Source organism: Leucoraja erinacea, chromosome 7 (assembly GCF_028641065.1).
Source record: "Leucoraja erinacea ecotype New England chromosome 7, Leri_hhj_1, whole genome shotgun sequence".
NCBI classification, from domain to species: domain Eukaryota; kingdom Metazoa; phylum Chordata; class Chondrichthyes; order Rajiformes; family Rajidae; genus Leucoraja; species Leucoraja erinaceus.
In genome coordinates, this window is record NC_073383.1 from 6,073,689 (window position 1) to 6,096,913 (window position 23,225).

At 47.8% G+C, this 23,225-nt stretch overlaps 1 protein-coding gene across 4 annotated transcripts in view; it reads right to left on the reverse strand.

Moving 5' to 3' along the window:
• Positions 1 to 224: 224 nt before the first annotated feature.
• The window catches only part of LOC129698590 (bile salt export pump-like), an 82,925-nt gene continuing 59,924 nt past the window's right edge, over positions 225 to 23,225 (reverse strand). For all 4 annotated transcript variants that reach the window (XM_055637693.1, XM_055637695.1, XM_055637692.1 and 1 more), the window contains 7 exons: positions 20,696 to 20,899; positions 17,612 to 17,853; positions 14,922 to 15,078; positions 9,369 to 9,566; positions 7,271 to 7,477; positions 4,485 to 4,631; positions 225 to 970 (listed from right to left, as the gene is read on the reverse strand). In XM_055637693.1, the coding sequence (XP_055493668.1) occupies positions 770 to 970; positions 4,485 to 4,631; positions 7,271 to 7,477; positions 9,369 to 9,566; positions 14,922 to 15,078; positions 17,612 to 17,853; positions 20,696 to 20,899 (1,356 nt within the window). In that variant the 3' untranslated portion in view covers positions 225 to 769. The remainder of the gene's footprint in view (positions 971 to 4,484; positions 4,632 to 7,270; positions 7,478 to 9,368; positions 9,567 to 14,921; positions 15,079 to 17,611; positions 17,854 to 20,695; positions 20,900 to 23,225) is intronic.

Sequence of the window (23,225 nt, forward strand, 5' to 3'; positions counted from 1 at the left end):
GGAGCACCAGGAGGAAACCCACGAGGTCACTGGGAGAACATGCAAACTCCACACACAGACAGCCTCTGTAGTTAGGATCAAACCCAGTGTGTGAGGCAGCAACTCTGCCAGCTTCGCCACTGTGCCGCAAATATTGTATCCGGCCCAAGTCTGCATAAACCTTTGGCAAAAGGTGGAATAGATAGTCATAAAATCAGAGAAATAAACACTGACAACTCGGCAAGTTTGGACAATGGTCTACTGTTTTTTTATTTTAGTTTCATAAAACTTTGACAAAACTCATTATTTGAGGTATTACTTGAGGTATGTTTGTAATTTGTTCTGTGTCATTGAAATGCTTCAAACAATTATCAACTGTCATATTTAATTCCAGTTAAGTTAGAAAGCGTTAGTTATGGAGAAACAAAACTATTTTACTGACTCATGCGAGCAGCTCAATTATTGTGTTGCTAGATTTTTAAAGTTCTGACAAAATGTACAAAGAAATTCTACTTAAAGATAAACAGACATTAAAAAAAATGTACAACATATGTTGCAGCATTTAACATCCATGGACTTTATGGAGAAGAAAACTGGAGTAGTGACAAGATTTGAAAGGGCATTTGAGCAAGGGGCATTTGAGTGGGAGAATGGGGTTAGGAAGGAGAGATAGATCAGCCATGATTGAATGGCAGAGTAGACTTGATGGGCCGAATGGCCTAATTCTGCCCCCGTCACTATGGTCTTATGAAGTGGTTGAATAAAGATTGTGGATTTGCTTTGACGTTATTTAGCTGATGGGGGCTCCAGTCGTGACAAGTTTATAGTAAGCCCCTTTAGCCGCCATGAGATTCCCGTGAGATCCTTGTTCAATAATGATTCCTCGAGACATGACCGCAATGATATCCGAGTTCTGAATAGTCGACAGCCGGTGTGCGATGACAATACAAGTCCGTCCCTTCCTGGCTTCATCTAGAGCATCCTGGACAATCTAAACTCAAGAGAACACATTCAACTTTTCACAGACAACCTTTGCACCTTGTGAGTGGGCAGGAACTGCACATCTGGTTTGAACCGAAGATAGACACAAAAAGCTGGAGTAACTCAGCGAGACAGGCAGCATCTCTGGAGAGAAGGAAAGGGTGACGCTTTGGGTCGAGACCCTTCTTCAGACATCTGAATTCCTTTTTTCCAGCGATGCTGCCTGACCTGCTGAGTTGCTCCTGCTTTTCGTGTTTATCTAAGATTTAGAGGGATATGGGCCAAACGCGGGCAAATGGGACTAGCATAGATAGGGCATCATGCTTGGCATGGGCGAGTTGGGCTGAAGGGCCTGTTTCCATGCAGTATGATTAAAATATTAAATATTACACTTTAAAATAATTCACTTTTGTACCTTAGTTGGCAATACAACACTGTGCATTGCTGACAAAGGCAGAGAAGGCCGTGGTGGAAGGATGTTATACTGGGGGAGGGCTGCGACCAGTGGAGTTACATAGATAGACACATAGACAATAGGTGCAGGAGGAGGTCATTTGGCCCTTCGAGCCAGCACCGCCATTCATTGTGATCATGGCTGATCGTCCCCTATCAATAACCCGTGCCTGCCTTCTCCCCATATTCCTTGATTCCACTAGCCCCTATTGCTCTATCTAACTCTCTCTTAAATCAATCCAGTGACTTGTCCTCCACTGCCCTCTGTGGCAGGGAATTTCACAAATTCACAACTCTCTGGGTGAAAATGTTTTTTCTCACCTCAGTCTTAAATGGCCTCCCCTTTATTCTAAGACTGTGTGTGGCCCCTGGTTCTGGACTCGCCCAACACTGGGAACATTTCTCCTGCATCTAGCTTGTCCAGTCCTTTTATAATTTTATATGTTTCTATAAAATCCCCCCTCACCTTCTAAACTCCAGTGAATACAAGCCTGGTCTTTTCAATCTTTCCTCATATGACAGTCCCGCCATCCCAGGGATCAATCTCGTGAACCTACGCTGCACTGCCTCAATCACAAGGATGTCCTTCCTCAAATTCGGAGACTAAAACTGTACACAATACTCCAGATGTGGTCTTACCAGACCCCTATACAACTGCAGAAGAACCTCTCTACTCCTATACTGAAACCCTCTTGTTATGAAGGCCCACATTCCATTAGCTTTCTTCATTGCCTGCTGTACCTGCACACCAACTATCAATAAAGCCAAGCTCTGCAGGGATCTGTGCTGGAATCTCTACCATTTGTAATATATATTAATAACTCGCACAAAAACACAGTCGGGGTTGGTTAATAAGTTTTCAGATGACACAAAGATTGCTGGGTTCGCCGACTGCAAGGAAGGCTGTCAAAGTTTACCAAGAACCAGGGAACATAGGTTTAAGGTGAGCGGGAATGAGATTTAATAGGAACCCGAGGGGTAACGTTTTCACACAGAAGGTGTATGGAATGTGCTGCCAGAGGAGGTAGATGAGGCTGGGACTATAACAACATTTAATGATTTTGAAGGATTGGTTTAGAGGAATTTAGGCCATTTATTTAGGGAATTTAGATCCTTCTGCAGTTGTACAGAGCCCTAGTGAGACCACACCTGGAGTATTGTGTGCAGTTTAGGTTCCCTAATTTGAGGAAGGACATTCTTGCTATTGAGGGAGTGCAGCGTAGGTTTACAAGGTCAATTCCCGGGATGGCGGGACTGTCATATGCTGAGAGAATGGAGCGGCTGGGCTTGTAGTTTAGAAGGATGAGAGGGTATCTCATTGATACATATAAGATTATTAAGGACTTGGACACACTAGAGGCAGGAAATGTGTTCCCAATGTTGGGGGGTCCAGAACCAGGGGCCACAGTTGAAGAATAAGGAGTAAGCCATTTAGAACGGAGACAAGGAAACACTTTTTTTCACAGAGAGTGGTGAGTCTGTGGAATTCTCTGCCTCAGAGGGCGGTGGAGGCAGGTTCTCTGGATGCTTTCAAGAGAGAGCTAGATAGGGCTCTTAAAAATAGCGGAGTCAGAGGATATGGGGAGAAGGCAGGAACGGGGTACTGATTGGGGATGATCAGCCATGATCACATTGAATGGCGATGCTGGCTCGAAGGGCCGAATGGCCTACTCCTGCACCTATTGTCTATTGTCTATAACTGCGGGCAAATGCGACAGGGTTAGATGGGGTATCATGGAGGAGTGGGGTCAACTCTAACTCTGCACCAAACAATGTGTATTTACAGTGGGGGTCCCAGGAAAGGGGAGTCACACAAGGAGAATGAAAATTAAATGGTCAAAAGGTGTGAGTGTGGAGAAGGTCACATTTCGAGGAACGTATTTTCGGCGATAGACGGTTTAAAGATAAAAGATGTAGTTAGTTTTATAGACCCATTATACTGAAGAAGGGTCTCGACCCGAGATGCCTGCTCCTTCTCTCCATAGATGCTGCCTCACCCGCTGAGTTCCTCCAGCATTTGTGTCTACCATAGTTATAGTTTTTGATCATTTTGGAGTGTGGGAGGAAACCAGAACCCCCGGAGAAAGCCCACGCGGGTCACGGGGAGAATGTACAAACTCTGTACAGACGGCACCCGTAGTCAGGATTGAACCCAGATCTTTGCCTCTGGGAGGCAGCAACTCTACCGCTGGGTCACCGTGCAGTTCCAAATCATATAACTCTTCGTTCTTTTGTACATATTGTTACCTTGGTCCTTGTGGTATATTGCCCTAGTGAATCTTGCCCCTCTCACGTTAAACACATAGAAAATAGGTGCAGGAGTAGGCCATTCGGCCCTTCGAGCCTGCACCGCCATTCAATATGATCATGGCTGATCATCCAACTCAATACCCTGAACCTGCCTTCTCTCCATACCCCCTGAACCCTTTAGCCACAAGGGCCACATCTAACTCCCTCTTAAATATAGCTAATGAACTGGCCTCAACTACCTTCTGTGGCAGAGAATTCCAGAGATTCACCACTCTCTGTGTGAAAAATGTTTTTCTCATCTCGGTCCTAAAAGACTTCCCCTTTATCCTTAAACTGTGACCCCTTGTTCTGGACTTCCCCAACATCGGGAACAATCTTCCTGCATCTAGCATGTCCAACCCCTTAAGAATTTAGTTTCTATAAAATCCCCCCTCAATCTTCTAAATTCTAGCGAGTACAAGCCGAGTCTATCCAGTCTTTCTTCAGATGAAAGTCCTGCCATCCCTGGAATCAGTCTGGTGAACCTTCTCTGTACTCCCTCTATGGCAAGAATGTCCTTCCTCAGATTAGGAGACCAAAACTGTACGCAATACTCCAGGTGTGGTCTCACCAAGACCCTGTACAACTGCAGTAGATCCTCCCTGCTCTTATACTCAAATCCTTTTGCTATGAATGCTAACATACCATTCGCTTTCTTCACTGCCTGCTGCACCTGCATGCCTACTTTCAATGACTGGTTGTCCTTTTGTTTTTGATGCCCCTACCCTGGGTAAAAGGGGAACCCTTTACCCAACCAACTTGCTACTTTGTTTGCCGGTTACCTTTTCACTCTCTGTATCGAGCGCAGACGTGGCCTCATCCAGGAGCAGGATCTTTGGGTCACGGACGATGGCTCGTGCGATGGCAATACGCTGCTTCTGCCCACGGGACAACTGCGAGCCCTGGGCCCCAACCCTGGTGCCGTATTTCTAACGGAGAGAGAGAGAGAGAGAGGACGACAGAACCTCATGGTCAGCAAAACACAATGAACATGCAAACTCCACATAGAAGGAGGAACCCGGCAGGTCAGGCAGCATCTGTGGAGGGAATGGACAGGTGGCGGTTCAGGTCTGGACCCTTCTTCAGACTGGAAGAGTACTGAGTAGGGGGGTGAAAGCAGGAAATGAGAGGTGGGGGCGGGACAAAGCCTGACGAGTAATGGGTGGATACAGGTGAGGGCGGTGATCGGTGGAGTAAGTGACAAAGGCTGGAGGTGAAAAGGAGACAAAATGGTGTCAGGTAAGGAGAGAAGAGGAGGAGTGAAAGGTACAGCTGGAGGGAGGGATGTGGGTGGAAGGGGACAGAGGGTAGAGGGGAAAGACGTGGGATAAGAGGGAAATGGGAGCTGTTAAAGAGAGGGGGGAGCACTTCAAAGTCACTTGTCCATTCGCTCCACTGATGCTGCCTGACTTGTTGACTCCTTCCAGTACTTTGTGTTGAAGTAGACCCAACCATTGACTATGACTTGCTCTCCGACGCGCAATAGATGAGCCTGAGTCCATTCCAGCCCAAGACCCCAACAGGTTTGTCTGACCCACTGAGTTACTCCAACGCTTTGTGTCCTTTTGTGTAAACCAGCACCTGCAATTCCTTGCTTCTACATGTTGCCACACAAGTACATTTCACTGAGTTCAACAATAACCAGAGGGCACACAGCCTCAGAATAAAAGGGCGTAACTTTGGAAATAGGTGAGGAGGAATTTCTTTAGCCAGAGGGTGGTGAATCTGTGGAATTCATTGCCACAGATGGCGCTGGAGGCCAAGTCATTGGGTATTTTTAAAGTGGAGATTGACGGATTCTTGATTAGTACGGGTGTCAGGGGTTTATGTGTAGAAGGCAGGAGAATGGGCTTGAGAGGGAAAGATAGATCAGCCATGATTGAATGGCAGAGTAGACTCGATGGAATGGCCTCATTCTGCTCCTATGACTTATGAACATATGAAATGTGTGTATATTAACACGAGCCTGGTGCATCAAGTAATGGAAGATTATTGTAAAAGCGACAACACAAATTCACAAGGGCGTACCGATGTGATCTGAAACTTGTGGAGGTGTTACATCAGTGAAATATGCTCCTTTCTGACACGGTTGGCAGGCGATTTGATGGGCCGAACGGCCTAATTCTGCTCCTATCACTTATGAACGTAAATAATCAAGAGCGGTAAGTTGCGATTTCTCCCCGTTGTTGGTTCAGAATCACTGAGGCGCATCATTGCTCTGTAACGGCCTGGATCAGCTGTCTACACTCTGGCCTCTGACTGCGGTCCCAGAGACAAGGGCACAGAATTCCCGACCAACTCCCACTGAGGATGGCGGCACTGTTTCTCGGTTGGGAGTGGAAAGAAAATCCCATCTGCTCATTAAAGTCAATTCAATCCACAGCCTTCTTATTGGGGTAGGTACATTTATTTAATGTAGTTTAGTTTGGGTTAGTTTGGGTTAGTTTAGTTGGCTTGGGTTTAGTTTAGTTTAGATGAGTTTAGTTTAGATTAATTTAGGTTAAAATCAAAGATAAACACAAAATGCTGGTGTAACTCAGCGGGACAGACATCATCTCTGGAGAGAAGGAATGTGTGACGTTTTGGTTCGAGACCTTAGTTTAGTTTGGGTTGGTTTAGTTTAGTTTAGTTTAGAAATACAGAGCTTTTTGCTGCACCTCTGTACGTGGCAGTAATCAAAACTAAACAAACAGGCTCTTCGGCCCATCAAACCCGCGTCAACTATCGATCACCCGTTCACACTAGTTCTATGTTATCCCACTTTCTCATCCACTCCCTACACACTAGGGGTAATTTAGAGAGGGCCAATTATCCTACAAACCCGCACGTCTTTGGGATGTGGGAGGAAACCACGCGGTCACAGAGAGAACATACAAACTCCACACACATCAGGATCGAACCTGGGTCCCTTGCACTGCAAGACAACAGCTCTCCCCACTGCACCACTGTGCCACGCTTAACATTAGTGTACTAACAGGCAGGTGGGCCAAGTGTAGCTGGGACATGTTGGCCGGTGTGGGTAAGTTGGGCCTGTTTCCACACTGTATCACTCTATGACTCTATAACCATGCAGCAAAAATGCCGCAAGCTACTTGCAGTAATAGACACAAAGTTCTGAAGTAACTCAGTGGCTGGGGCGGCTTCTCTCGACATTCTTCAGATTCCATCCATGTTCTCCAGAAATGCTGCTTGACCCGCTGAGTTACCCCTGCATTTTGTGTCAATGGCATAAACTTCCATCTGCAGTTCCTTTTTTTATTGCAGTACCAATACCTTCCCTTTTGACTTTAGACTTTAAAGACCCAACAGCCCACTGAGTCCACGCCGACCAGCGATCACCCCATGCTCTAGCATATCCGACAAACCAGGGACAATTTACAGAAGCCAATTAACCTACAAACGTATGCGTCTTTAGAGTGTGGGAGGAAACCGGAGCACCCGGGGAAAACCCACGCAGGTCACGGGGAGAACGTACAAACTCCCAAGATTTTCAGCTGCCTTTGCAACTTGCAAGATAATGAAGTATTTCCTGCTTCCCCGTTGAGATGTGGAATGGAAGTAGCCATACCTCTGGCAGGGACATGACAAAGCTGTGGAGCTGAGCCTTCTTCGCTGCAGCGATGACCTCGTCCATGCTGACCTGCCGGCTGTTGTCACCGTATTTAATGTTCTCCTCGATGCTGCTGTCAAACAACACCGGCTCCTGAGAAACAATCCCAATCTTCGATCGCAAGAAGGCCGTGTTTACGTTTGTTGTGCTGCGGCCATCGATAATCTGGAAATAATACAACAGAAAAGAGTTTTAATTTAGTGCAGTTTAGTGCAATTTAGATTAGTGCAATTTAGTTTAGTTGAGTTTACTTTAGTTTAGTTTAGTTCAGTTTAGTTTAGTTTCGTTTTAGTGCAGTTTGGTTTAGTTTACTTTAGTTTAGTGCAGCTTAGTTTAGTGCAGTTTGGCTTGGTTTAGTTTGGTTTAGTTTGGTTTAGCATAGTTTAGTTTAGTTTGGTTTAGCACAGTTTAGTTTAGTTTAGCACAGTTTAGTTTAGTTTAGTTTAGTTTAGTTTAGTGCAGTTCGGTTTGGTTTAGTTTATTGCAGTTTAGTTTAGTTTGGTTTAGTGCAGTTTAGTTTAGTTTAGTTTGGTTTAGTGCAGTTTAGTTTAGTTTAGTTTGGTTTAGTCTAGTTTAGTGCAGTTTAGTTTAGTTTATTGTCACGTGTACCAATGTTCAATGAAAAGCTTGTGTTTGCCTGCCAGCCAGTCAGTGGATAGACTATACATGATTACCATCGATTAAAGATAGTGCGAGGGTCACCAATGAGGTAGATGGAAGGTCAGGACCGCTCTCTAGTTGGTGATTGGATGGTTCAGTTGCCTGATAACAGCTGGGAAGAAAGATCAGGCGACTGAACTGTACTATCACCAACTAGCAAACAGTCCTGACCACCTATCCACCTCATTGGTGACCCTTGGACTATCTACAATCGGACTTTACTGGACTTTATATTGCACTAAACCATATTCCTTTTATCCTGTATCTGTACACTGCGGACGGCTCGGCTTTAATCATGTGCAATCTTTCCGATGACTGGATAGCACGCAACAGAAAACGTTTCACTGTACCTCGATACACGTGCCAATAATACATCAAACTACCAGACTGTGGTGGTGTAAGGGGGTTTGTGCGAGTATTTACACGTGGGGAGGGGTGGTGGGGTTAGTGGAGTAAGGAAGTATTTATGAGTGGGACGAGGGGGAGGTTGGTGGTATGGGGAGGAGGGGGTGTGGGGCAGGGGAGGAGGGGGAGGGGTGTGGGGGCAGGGGAGGAGGGGGGGGGGAGGAGGGGTGTGGGGCAGGGGCAGGAGGGGTGAGGAGGGGGAGGGGTGTGGGGGGCAGGGAGGAGGGGTGGGGAGGGGGGTGGGGTGGGGCAGGGGAGGAGGGGGTGGGGAGGAGGGGGGTGTGGGGGCAGGGCAGGAGGGGTGAGGAGGGGGAGGGGTGGTGGGGTGGGGAGGAGGGGGTGTGGGGAGGAGGGGTGTGTGGGGCAGGGCAGGAGGGGTGAGGAGGGGGAGGGGTGTGGGGCAGGGAGGAGGGGTGTGTGGGGAGGAGGGGTGTGGGGCAGGGCAGGAGGGGTGAGGAGGGGAGGGGGTGTGGGGGCAGGGAGGGGGGGGTGGGGGAGGAGGGGTGTGGGCAGTAGGGCAGGAGGGGTGAGGAGGGGGAGGGGTGTGGGGCAGGGGAGGAGGGGTGTGGGGCAGGAGGGGTGTGGGCAGGAGGGGTGTGGTGCAGGGGAGGAGGGGTGTGGGCAGGGGAGGAGGGGTGTGGTGCAGGGGAGGAGGGGGAGGGGGGGGCAGGGGAGGAGGGGGGAGGGGGGTGGGGGGCAGGGGGAGGAGGGTGTGAGGAGGAGGAGGTGTGGGGGCAGAGGGGTGTGGGGAGGGGGGTGTGAGGAGGAGGTGTGTGGGGGCAGGGGGGTGTGGGGAGGAGGGGTGGGGGGAGGAGGGGTGTGGGGCAGGGGAGGAGTGGTGTGAGGGAGGAGGTGGAGTGGGGAGGAGGGGTGTGGGGAGGAGGGGGGTGGAGGAGGAGGTGTGTGGGGGCAGAGGAGGAGGTGTGTGGGGCAGAGGAGGAGGGGTGTGGGGCAGGGGAGGAGGGGTGTGGGGCAGGGGACGGACACTCACCACTCGTCCCTGGTTCGGGTCGTAGAAGCGCTCCAGTAACTGCACACTGGTGCTCTTCCCACAGCCGCTGCTGCCGACAAAGGCCAGGGTCTGCCCGGGCATCACAGACACCGAGAGCCCGTTCAGTACCTGGAAATCTGGCCTCGTGGGGTAGGTGAACGTGCACTCCACAAACTTAATGTCTCCTCTGAAGTTGCTCTGGTGAAAGAAGGCAGAAAGTTATTTTTGACAATATATAATTGTCACTTGTACCGAGGTACAGTGAAAAGCTTCGTTATGCATGCTATCCATTTAGACTTTAGAGATACAGCGTGGGTACAGGCTCTTCATCCCACTGAGACCGGACCAACCAGCGATCACCCCGTGCACGAGCACTCTCCAGCATGGATTTACGAAAGGTAAATCATGTCTGACGAATCTTATAGAATTTTTCGAGGATGTAACTAGTAGCGTGGATAGGGGAGAACCAGTGGATGTGGTGTATCTGGACTTCCAGAAGGCTTTCGACAAGGTCCCACATAAGAGATTAGTATACAAACTTAAAGCACAAGGCATTGGGGGTTCAGTATTGATGTGGATAGAGAACTGGCTGGCAAACAGGAAGCAAAGAGTAGGAGTAAACGGGTCCTTTTCACAATGACAGGCAGTGACTAGTGGGGGTACCCCAAGGCTCAGTACTGGGACCCCAGCTATTTACAATATATATTAATGATCTGGATGAGGGAAATTGAAGGCAATATCTCCAAGTTTGCGGATGACACTAAGCTGGGGGGCAGTGTTAGCTGTGAAGAGGATGCTAGGAGACTGCAGGGTGACTTGGATAGGCTGGGTGAGTGGGCAAATGTTTGGCAGATGCAGTATAATGTGGATAAATGTGAGGTTATCCATTTTGGTGGCAAAAACAGGAAAGCAGACTATTATCTAAATGGTGGCCGATTGGGAAAGGGGGAGGCAGCGAGACCTGGGTGTCATGGTACACCAGTCATTGAAGGTAGGCATGCAGGTGCAGCAGGCAGTAAAGAAAGCGAATGGTATGTTAGCTTTCATTGCAAAAGGATTTGAGTATAGGAGCAGAGAGGTTCTACTGCAGTTGTACAGGGTCTTGGTGAGACCACACCTGGAGTATTGCGTCCAGTTTTGGTCTCCAAATCTGAGGAAGGACATTATTGCCATAGAGGGAGTGCAGAGACGGTTCACCAGATTGATTCCTGGGATGTCAGGACTGTCTTATGAAGAAAAGACTGGATAGACTTGGTTTATACTCTCTAGAATTTAGAAGATTGAGAGGGGATCTTATAGAAACTTACAAAATTCTTAAGGGGTTGGACAGGCTAGATGCAGGAAGATTGTTCCCGATGTTAGGGAAGTCCAGGACAAGGGGTCACAGCTTAAGGATAAGGGGGAAATCCTTTAAAACCGAGATGAGAAGAAACTTTTTTCACACAGAGAGTGGTGAATCTCTGGAATTCTCTGCCACAGAGGGTAGTTGAGGCCAGTTCATTGGCTATATTTAAGAGGGAGTTAGATGTGGCCCTTGTGGCTAAGCGGATCAGGGGGTATGGAGAGAAGGCAGGTACGGGATACTGAGTTGGATGATCAGCCATGATCATATTGAATGGCGGTGCAGGCTCGAAGGGCCGAATGGCCTACTCCTGCACCTAATTTCTATGTTTCTACACTCGCCACTATTTACAATTTTACCAAGACAATTAACCTACAATCCTGTACGTCTTTGGAGTGTGGGAGGAAAGCAGAGCACCTGGAGAAAACCCACGCAGATCACGGGGAGAATGTACAAACTCTGCACAGACAGCACCCGTAGTCAGGATCAAACAAAGCTGGGTGGCAGTGTGAACTGTGAGGAGGATGCTATGAGAATGCAGGATGACTTGGACAGGTTGGGGGAGTGGGCAGATGCATGGCAGATGGAGTTTAATGTGGATAAATGTGAGGTTATCCACTTTGGTAGCAAAAACAGGAAGGCAGATTATTATCTAAATGACGTCAAGTTGGGAAAAGGGGAAGTTACAACGGGATCTGGGGGTCATTGTACATCAGTCTATGAAAGTAAGCATGCAGGTACAGCAGGCAGTGAAGAAAGCGAATGGTATGTTGGCCCTTATAACAAGAGGAATCAAATATAGGAGCAAAGAGGTCCTTCTGCAGTTGTACAGAGCCCTAGTGAGACCACACCTGGAGTATTGTGTGCAGTTTTGGTCCCCTAATTTGAGGAAGAACATTCGTGCTATTGAGGGAGTGCAGCGTAGGTTTACAAGGTTAATTTCCGGGATGGCGGGACTGTCATATGCTGAGAGAATGGAGCGGCTGGGCTTGTACACGCTGTAGTTTAGAAGGATGAGAGGAGATCTCATTGAAACATATAAGATTGTTAACGGCTTGGACACGCTAGAGGCAGGAAATATGTTCCCGATGTTGGGGGAGTCCAGAACCAGGGGCCACAGTTTAGAACGGAGACGAGGAAACACTTTTTCTCACAGAGAGTGGAGTCTGTGGAATTCTCTGCCTCAGAGGGCGGTGGAGGCAGGTTCTCTGGATGCTTTCAAGAGAGAGCTAGATAGGGCTCTTAAAGATAGCGGAGTCAGAGGATATGGGGAGAAGGCAGGAACGGGGTACTGATTGGGGATGATCAGCCATGATCACATTGAATGGCGGTGCTGGCTCGAAGGGCCGAATGGTTTACTCCTGCACCTATTGTCAAAACCTGGGTCTCTGTAAGAAAGCAACTCTACCGCTGCGCCACCGTGCCACATAAATTCTTCAGAGATGCTGCCTGACCTGCTGAGTTACGCCAGCAGTTTTTTTTTTTGTAACCCGGCATCTGCACTTCCTCGTTTCCAAGAAATACCTTTGTGCTTACATTACATTCAAATACTGCAGATGATGGAAGTATCACACAGAGGAGGGTGGGACCGAGCAGGTCAGGCAGCATGTTTGGTGCTGAGAGGGACAAATAATGGTTCAGATCCGGGAAACATCTGGCAGCCAAGAGCTGCAGCTGCTGGAAACCTGCAATAAAGGCAGAACATGCTGGCAACACAAAGGCGACATCTGTGGAGACAGGAATGGTTCTTCCTGCAGAACGACACCACTTCGAGACCACAGGGGCGACACAGTTGCTGCCTCACAGAGCCAGACACCTGTGATCGACTGCAGGCTCTGTCTGTACGGAGTTTGTACGTTCTCCCCGTAACTTGCGTGGGTTTTCCCCGGGATCTCTGGTTTCCTCCCACTCTCCAAAGACGTACAGGTTTGTAGGTGAATTGGCTTTGGTATAAGTGTAAACTAATGTGTAGGATAGTGTTAGTGTGCGGGGATCGCTGGTCGGCGCGGACTCGGTTGACAGAAGCAGCCTGCTTCCTTTATCATCATTACTTTACTGCATATCTTCCATTCATTGTTCTTTATCTCTCTACATCACCGTCTATATCTCTCGTTTCCCTTTTCCCTAACCATTCTGAAGAAGAATCTCAACCCGAAACGTCACCCATTCCTTCCTTCTCTCCAGTGATGCTGCCTGTCCCGCTGAATTACTCCAGTGTTTTGTGTCTATCTTCGGATTAAACCGGCGTATATCTTCGGTGGGCCGAAGGGCTTGTTTCCGCGCTGTATCTCTAAACTAAACTAAAGACTTGTCGGAACAGAGTAATGTGCAGGAACATGGAGGAGGGAGTTATCTGGAGGGGTGAGGAATGGGTGTGCTGCTTTAATGTTGGGTATTCTGGAAGCTTCCACTCTCTTCTGGTCCTGCCCACCTTAACGAAGGGGGCTGCACTAACAACCCCTTCACTGTGTCTACCCATCACCTGTCATGCGTTGTCCTGCCCCCACAATCACTGAAGAAGGGTCCTGACCTGAAACATCACCTATCCATGTTCTCCAGAGTTGCTGCCTGACCCGCTGAGCTACTCCAGCACTCTGTGAAACGTCACCTATCCATGTTCTCCACAGATGCTGCCTGACCCGCTGAGTTACTCCAGCACTCTGTGAAACGTCACCTATCCATGTTCTCCAGAGATGCTGCCTGACCCGCTGAGTTACTCCAGCACTCTGTGAAACGTCACCTATCCATGCTCTCCACAGGTGCTGCCTGACCCGCTGAGTTACTCCAGCACTCTGTGAAACGTCACCTATCCATGTTCTCCACAGATTCTGCCTAACCCGCTGCATTACTCTTGTTCATAAGTTATAGACATTCAGTCCAGATATGCTGCCAAAGCAAATTAGGCCATTCAATCACAGCTGATCTATCTCTCCCTCCTAACCCCATTCTCCAGCCTTCTCCCCATAACCCCTGACACCCGTACTAATCCAGAATCTATCTCTCTCTGCCTTAGAAATATCCAATGACTTGGCCTCCACAGCCGTCTGTGGCAAAGAATTCCACAGATTCACCACCCTCTGGCTAAAGAAGTTCCTCCTCATCTCCTTTCTTAAGGTACGTCCTTTAATTCTGAGGCTGTGCCCTCTGGTGCTAGGCTCTCCTGGTCCCGCTAGTGGAAACATATCTTGTTTAATAATATTCCAGGTACTCAACCCAGCCAACACTTCCGGCGTTACATTTTGCATTCTAGATTGTTTACTTGAGCTTATTGTCACGTGAACTGAGCTGCAACGTAAAGCTTTATTCTTCTTTCCATTGAGGCATCTGAAGTCTCTTTTGCCTTTTGTTGATCGACGTAACTGTTACCACTGATGGAGTTACCCTTGGAGTCGGCCTATTCTTTCTCTCAAAAGATGCTGCCTGACCCGCTGAGTTACTCCAGCTTTCTGTGTCTTTCTAAGAAATATTTAGACAGGTACATGGGCAGGATGGGTTTAGATGGGTCGGCACGGCCTTGTCGGCTTTGGAAGCCGCGGTCCCGTTAGGAAGCGGCCGTTCCAGGTGGCCCAGCCGCTGAAAGGACTCTCCTGACACCAGGGCAACAGCATTCTCCCGACAACAGGGCAACCAGAACGGCCAGGAACATCGGGCAATAGCGGAGGCCTCAATAGGCCTGACTTTGGGACAACTGGGGATGGGGACTGGACATTGTGCCTTCCCCCACAGTGGTAACCATTGTGGGGGGATGATTTTTCTGTGTGTAATGTGAATATGTTAGTTTGTGTCCAAGATGGCTGTCGGAAGGGAGAGTGGACGCTGGCGCGGTTTAGCTGCCGCTGCTCTCTCTTCACATTGTGTTTTTGATTTTTTTGTCTTTGGAACAAATTCTGTCTTTAATTTGTGTATTGGTGATGTCCTTATTATTTATTTTACTCCGATAATATGTTTTTTCTCTCCTGTTAATTTCTGTAAGGTGTCCTTGAGACTTTGAAAGGCACCCGCAAATAAAATTTATTATTATAATTATTAGAGGGATACGAGCCAAACGCGGGCAGGCGGGACTAGTGTAGCTGGGACATGTCGGTCGGTGTGGGCAAGTTGGGCCGAAGTTCCTTCCCACATAGAGAGTTACTGAATTCATTGTTCACAAGAGCAACACTCGTGCTGTCACTAAGGCCCAGCCTCCCACCAAAGAAAGGCTGCCACAATACCCATTTTTCTCCTTCGTTGCTGTCGATGTTGATCTTGGGGGCGCGATCGATCAGTTGGAAGAAGCGTGCGGCCGCTATTTTGGCCTTGGCGTAGTCTGGAGTGTACGAAGATGCTCGCCCCAGCGCCGTGCCGCTTGTCACTATCGCAGAAATCACCCTGGAGTAAAATAACACCGTCAGACCGGGAGTCATCAGAGCTGAATTAGGCCATTCACCCCGTCAAGTCTTTATATTTTAAACATTGTTATAATACCTGCCTCAACTACCTCCTCTGGCAGTTCCATATACCCACCATCCTCTGAGCGAAAAAGTTGCCCCTCAGGTTCATTCACCCCATCAAGTCTACTCTGCCATTCAATCATGGCTGATCTATCTCTCCCCCTTTTTACAGGGGTGATTTACGAAAATGTTGCCAGTGCTCGGGGGCCTGAGCTACAGGGAGAGGTTGGGCAGGCTAGGACTCCATTCCTTGGAGCACAGGAGGATGAGGGGTGATCTTATAGAGGTGTCCAAAATCACGAGAGGAATAGATAGGGTGAATGCACAGAGTCTTTTACCCCCAGGGTACGGGAATCCAAAACAAAAGGACATTAAGGTGTGTGGAGAAAGATAGATCAGCCATGGCAGAGTAGACTTGATGGACTGATGGAACCTGAGGGGCAACATTTCTGCTCAGAGGGTAGTGGGTATATTTTTTGCTGCCTGACCCGCTGAGTCATCCAGCATGACCCGCTGAGTTAATCCAGTGTGTCTTTTTCTAAGGTTTAGAGGGATATGGGGCAAATGTTGCCAAATGGGACTATGTTAGCTGGGGCATGTTGGTGGGCATGGAGGAGTTGGGCCGAAGGGCCTGATTACATGTTATAGAGTCATAGCATGAAAACAGGCCCTGCGGCCCAACTTGCCCACACCGGCCAACATATCCCATCTACACTAGCCTCACCTGCCTGCGTTTGGCCCATATACCCCTAGACCAATTCCTATCCATGCACCTGTCTAAATGCTTCTTAAACATATTGATAGTACCATGTTCATGTGCCTACCCATGTTCTCCAGAAATGTTGCCTGATATTGCTACAATTACCTCCTTCGCCAGCTCGTTCCATACACCCACCACCCTTTGTGTGAAAAAGGTTGCCTCGCGGGTTCCTATGAAATCTTTTTCACCTTCACCTTGAACCTATGTCCTCTGGTCCTTGATTCCCATGCTCTGGGCAAGATACAATGTGCATCTACCTGATCTATTCCTCTCATGATTTTGTACACCTCTATAAGATCAACCTTCATCCTCCTGCGTTTCAAGGAATAGAGTCCCAGCCTACTCAACCTCTCCCTATAGCTCACACCCTCTAGTGCAGGGGTCGGCAAGCTTGTTCTGCAAAGGGGCCAGGACACATGTCTGTGAGCGGATGGCAGGTCACATCTATCGCCATGGTGAATAAATGGAGGTAATAATAATACATACTAACTAAACTTTGTTGAACTCCTTGTTCACACTAACACTTGCATGGGATGTATGGAGTTAGTGTGGAGTTTAGAAGGATGAGGGGGTATTTTATAGAAACATATAAAATTATAAAAGGTCTGGACAAGCTAGATGCAGGAAAAATGTTCCCAATGTTGGTCAAGTCCAGAACCAGGGGCCACCGTCTTAGAATAAAGGGGAGGCCATTAAAGACTGAGGTGAGAAAAAACTTTTTCACCCAGAGAGTTGTGAAATTGTGGAATTCCCTGCCACAGAGGGCAGTGGAGGCCAAATCACTGGATGGATTTAAGAGAGAGTTAGATAGAGCTCTAGGGGCTAGTAGAATCAAGGGGTATGAGGAGAAGGCAGGCACGGGTTATTGATTGGGGACGATCAGCCATGATCACAATGAATGGCGGTGCTGGCTTGAAGGGCCGAATGGCCTCCTCCTGCACCTATTGTCTATGTTTCTATAAGGCATGTGGGTGTGCCAAAGTACTGTATGAAGAAGTACTTTTCTGTGCAAGTGTCTTGGACGACTCGGCACTCAGCATCCACCTTAGAAACATAGAAATTAGGTGCAGGAGTAGGCCATTCGGCCCTTCGAGCCTGCACCGCCATTCAATATGATCACGGCTGATCATCCAACTCAGTATCCCGGACCTGCCATCTCCCCATACCCCCTGATCCCTTTAGCCACAAGGGCCACATCTAACTCCCTCTTAAATATAGCCAATGAACTGGCCTCAACTACCTTCTGTGGCAGAGAATTCCACAGATTCACCACTCTCTGTGTGAAAAATGTTTTTCTCATCTCAGTCCTAAAAGATTTCTCCTTTATCCTTAAACTGTGACCCCTTGTTCTGGACTTCCCCAACATCGGGACCAATCTTCCTGCATCTAGCCTGTCCAACCCCTTAAGAATTTAGTACGTTTCTATAAGATCCCCCCCTCGATCTTCTAAATTCTAGCGAGTATAAGCCGAGTCTATCCAGACTCGGTTTCCGCCACAGCTAATCGTAGTTTTCCCGCCCTCACTGTCTGCGTTTGTTCTAGGATTTTAGATGACGGAAGTCCTCAGTAAAAAAATATATGCCCGGGGGCCGGATGAATTCGGGTTTGGGGCCGGATCTGGCCCGTGGGCCGTAGGTGGCCGACCCCTGCTCTGGTGCATCTACCTGATCTATTCCTGTCCTGGTTCTGTATTGTGCCTCTATGACCTTACCTGAATACGATGCTGAAGTGTAGGTTCTCGGCCACCACAAGGTAACCACCAAAGCGGTAGGACGCAGCGTTGGCGAGGAAGATGACGGACTGGGCAAAGCCGAAGCACAAACCATAGACGTTGGCCTTTTTTATCGCCGCTTTGTACGGGGCTTCAAGCTGCGCCTCGAACAACTGCACAAACATCTTCTCTTTGGCCAGCCCAGCGATGGTCCGGATATTACTCAGGGCCTCACTGGATATCTGAGGAACAACAATGGCAAGTGGGAGCTGGTTCACGGAGGCACAGAGTCGTACAGCCTGGAAACGGGCCCTTCGGCCCACATCGTCAATGCCCACCAACTACCCCGGGCGGTGTTAGAGAGGGACTAGGCCCTGTCCACGGGCACCCTGGGGGATTTCCGGGACCGCTGGGCACCGCGGGGGGTGGGGAATGCGTGATCCTTGACAAGGATTGTAACATTTTATTTAATATATTCATTTGTCTTGTATTATGGTGGTGGGTTCTGTTTTGGTTTTATTGTGTTATATATCATGTATTAATATTTTAATAAATATTTTTGATTTAAAAAACAAAGATGCCCCAACTACAATAGTCCTACCTGCCCACGTTTGGCCCATATCCCTCTGAACCTTGCTGGTCCATGTACCTGTCTAAATATCTTTTAAATGTTGTTATAGTTCCTGCCTCCTCCAGCAGCTAATTCCATATACCCACCACCCTTTGTGTAAAAACCTTACCCCTCAATTTCCTATAAAGTCTTATCTCCTCTCACCTCAAACCTATGTCCCTTGATTTCCCTAATTATGGGGTAAAATACTGTGCATTCACCCTATCTATTCCCCTCGTGATCATATACACGTCTATTGGATTACCCCTCATCCTCCAAGTCCTCGTCTGCCCAACCTCTCCCTACAGCTCAGGCCCTGGAGTCCTGGCAACATCGTCGTACATCTTCTGTGTGCACATTTTAGCTTAATGATATCCTTCCTATACCAACCTCCCTTCCATTGTCGCCATCTACACCCCACGCTGCCTCGGCAAGGCCAGCAGCATAATCAAGGACCAGTCTCGCCCTGGCCACTCCCTCTTCTCCCCTCTCCCATCGGGCAAAAGGTACAGAAGTGTGGAAACCCACACACACCTCCAGATTCAGGGACAGTTTCTTCCCAGCTGTTATCAGGCAATTGAACCATCCTATCACCAACTCAAGAGTGGTTCTGACTTCCCATCTACCTCATTGATAATCCTCAATCTTCAATCGGACAATAGACAATAGGTGCAGGAGTAGCCCATTCGGCCCTTCGAGCCTGCACCGCCATTCAATGTGATCATGGCTGATCATCCACAATCAGTACCCACTTCCTGCCTTCTCCCCATATCCTCTGACTCCGCTATTTTTAAGACCCCTAGCTCGCTCTCTCTTGAAAGCATCCAGAGAACCTGCCTCCACAGCCCTCTGAGGCAGAGAATTCCACAGACTTACCACTCTCTGTGAGAAAAAGTATTTCCTCGTCTTCAAGTTCTAAATTGTTTAAAGCCCTGTCCCACGGTGCGAGTTCATTCCAAGAGCTCACCCGAGTTAAAAAAAAAATCAAACTCGTGGTAAGCACGGAGAATGAACGTAACGGGTACGTCGGAGCTCAGGGACGGGAAGACAGTGAAGATTTTTTCAAGTTGAAAAATGGAGAGCCCCTCGAGTGAAGTAAATCTTTCGAACAAACTCGGGAGAGCTGAAAAAATGTCCACAGGGAGTGGCCCCTGGTTCTGACTCCCCCAACATCGGGGCCATGTTTCCTGCCCTGAGTAAATCTCCTTAAGTTCGAATCAGGGCAAAAACTCGGGAGAGCTCTTGGAATGAACTCATACCGTGGGACAGGGGTTTTACTCCTTATTTTTAAACTGTGGCCCCTGGTTCTGGACTCCCCCAACATCGGGAACATGTTTCCTGCCTCTAGCGTGTCCAAGCCCTTAACAATCTTATGTTTTGAAGGATCCGCCCTCAATGAGAGATGCTGTCTGGCCCCTCTCACTCCAGCACTCTCTGTTTTAAAACGACAGAGTGGTTGAAACAAAATTGATAAAACTTGCTGGCCGCAGAACTTGACTCAGCAGCGCGCCGCGTGCAATGCGACGGACTTTATATGAAAGCTTCCTACACGCGAGCATAAGCAAAAAGTACATTAAACTAGCAGCACCACCATAGCTGAACACAACCTGTGACCTCAAGCGTCGTCTGTGGAATTCTACGCCTGGGGCTTACTGGACTTTTTTCTGAGAGAGATTGTTCCCTTATCCTGTATCTGTGCACTGTGGACGACTTGGTTGTAATCATGTACAGTCTTTCCGCTGGTTAGAAAGTACGCACCAAAAAAGCTTTCCACTGCACCAACAGTGAACTGCAGATGCTGGTTTATTACAAAGATAGACGCAGAGTGCTGGAGTAACTCAATGGGTCAGGCAGCATCTGTGGAGAACATGGATGTGTGATGTTTTGAAGGATCCGCCCCGAATCCATGTCCTCCAGAGATGCTGCCTGGCCCGCTGAGTTACTCCAGCACTCTGTGTTTTATGAACGACGAGTGTTTGAAACGAAATTGATAAAACTTGCTGGCCGCAGAACTTGACTCAGCAGCGTGCAATGCGATGGACTTTATCTGAAAGCTTCCTACACGCGAGCATAAGCAAAAAGTACATTAAACTAGCGGCACCACCATAGCTGAACACAATGCTCCAAGTGTGACCTCACCAGCGTCGTCTGTGGAATTCTCTGCCTCAGAGGCAGGTTCTCCAGACACTTTCAAGAGAGAGATAGATAGGGGTCTTAAAGGTAGCGGAGTCAGGAAATATCGGAAGAAGGCAATACCGATTATGGATGATCAGCCATGATCACATTGAATGGCGGTGCTGGCTCGAAGGGCCAAATGGGCTACTCCTGCACCTATTGTCTATTGTCTATTGTACAACTGTTTCATGGGGGAATGTGAGGTCGGAGAGATACCTGGTTGGCAAATGTGGCCTCATTAACGTCAAGTACAAGTGTCTCGTGGGGACATGTGATGGTGGGACGGTGGGATGAAGTACCTGGCCAGCAGCCTCCAGGGCCTCCTTGTCCTGGTTGGCGAAGCCGGTCAACATGCGAGCTTGCAGGGCACCGGTCAGGGCCAGGAAGGGCAGGAAGCAGAGAATGACCAACGTCAGCTTCCAGCTGAAGTAGAAGGCGATGATGAGGGAGACGCCGATATTGGTGATCGAGTTGACAATCATCCCAATCTGGGTCCCCGTAGCCTGAGGGGAGGTAAATGCAAAATAAATGCTAGGAACTGCGACTAAACACACTGCGGGCACCGTTCACTCGCGTTGATGGCGGCACGGTGGAGCAGCGGTAGACTTGCTGCCCCAGAGGCCCAAGTTCGATCCTGACCTCAGGTGCGGAGTTTGCACGTTCTCCCCATGACCTGCGTGGGTTTTCTCCGGGTGCTCCGGTTTCCTCCCAAACTCCAATGATATGCAGGTTATTGGCCTCTGTAAAATGCCCCCTAGTGTGTAGAGAGTGGGATTACGTCGAGCTGCAGTGAACTAGAGTGTAGGGTAGAACTCGTGCAAGAGTGGTGCGGACTCGATGGGCCGAAGGGCCTGCTTCCACGCTGTATCTCTAAAAGCTAATCAAGCATCATTCAAACTGCTTTCCATTCATTATCCTTAGCACTGCAATGCTGAAGAATAGTTTTTGCAACATCAAACAGATTTAGTGGCTAACAATCCATTTGGATTTCCAAAAGCTATAAAGCCTTAAGATCCACTCAACACCTCTGGCTCACAAGAATACAATGTGTAGAGTTTGTGTGAAAGTCTACAAACTCCTGCCATCTTGTGGTCTCCCCTGATGTTGATTGTGGATCAAATGTGTAGAGAGGAATGTGTAGAGATAGTTATATGGATGGGAAGGGAATGGAGGGTTATGGTCTGAGCGCAGGTATATGGGACTAGGGGAGATTATGTGTTCGGCACGGACTAGAAGGGTCGAGATGGCCTGTTTCCGTGCTGTAATTGTTATATGGTTATATGGTTATATTATAGGAACTGCAGATGCTGGTTTTACAGTGAAGACAGACACAAAATGCTGGAGTAACTCAGCGGGACAGGCAGCATCTCTGGAGAGAAGGAATGGGTGACGTTTCCAGTCGACACCCTTCTTCAGATTTCTTTAGATTTCTAAAGAAGGGTCTCGACCCGAAACGTCACCAATTCCTTCTCCCCAGAGATGCCGCCTGTCCCGGGGAGTTACTCCAGCATTTTGTGTCGATCTTCATTGTCGATCACATCTGCGGTCTGCACGTTCCACACCCGGGTGGTCAGAGCTGCTGCCTTACAGCGCCAGAGACCCAGTTTGATCCTGACCTCCGGTGCTGTCTACGTGGAGTTTGTACGTTCTCCTTGTGACACCGTGGGTTTCCACCGGGCGCTCCAGCTTCCTCCCACATGCCAAAGATGTGCAGGTGTGTAAGTTAATTGGCCCTCTGTAAATTTCCCGCTAGTGTGTAGGGAGTAGATGAGAGAGTGGGATAACATAGAACTAGTGTGAAGGGGTGATCGATGGTCAACGTGGACTCAGTGGACCGAAGAGAAGAGGGAAAGATATCTCATGATTGAATGGCGGAGTAGACCTGATGGGCTGAATGGCCTAATTCTACTCCTATGACTTATGGTCTGATGGTGTTATTTTACTCCAAGGTGACTTCCTTAGATTGATTAGCAATGTTACAAAATTTTGAGATTTAAAAAATCAAGTCTTTAATTTATCCCATCAGATAAAGCATAAAAATAAGTTTAATTTGACACCTAATTCACTTTCATATCTTTAGTATTAAAAAAGTTATGGCCATTTTCATACTCGGAAATTGGCATGTTGTTCCCTATTGCTTTTTCATTGACTTAACACAAAAGCTGTGATCAAGAGCATTTAAAGGCCGATAACTTTCTTAAAATTTAAGAGAACTGAAAGAAATGATCAGTTATTATAGATTGAAGCATTCTGAAACAAATATGAAACAATCTTACTTAGATGACTTGAAATTAAAGCATATAATTAGTTAGTTACCTAATTGTAGCTAATTACAAAATTCAATTACTAGATCTAAACATCTATCCATTTCTTAAGAATAGATTAACATTTTTAAATAACCTAAGTGTCCAAATAACATTCACACAAGAATTCAGAATATAACATAATTTTTAAATCTCATTGTCATGGGTTTATAGGCCAAATGGAAGGAATTTAATGTTTAATACCTGTAAATTAATGGCCATTTAAATCACCTTGCGAGTGGGATTTTTTGGAACAGGACCATTTGGAACGTTCAGGATGCGGTGGATTTAGTCCCCCATATCGGCAGCAAATACACTGCCAGTTCGTTCGGGGACTAAATCACCGTTTCGCAACTTAAAATGTGAATTAAATACATCTTAAGAAACACTTTAATACATAAAAATAACCTACTTTCTTTTATCTGGTCCTCCATAAAATCCGTCCCCGTTTTCGGCATTGACGGCTTCAGAAGCTGATTTTAAAATCATTCCAGCGATTAACTTGTCGGGTGAATTAAAAAAAAAG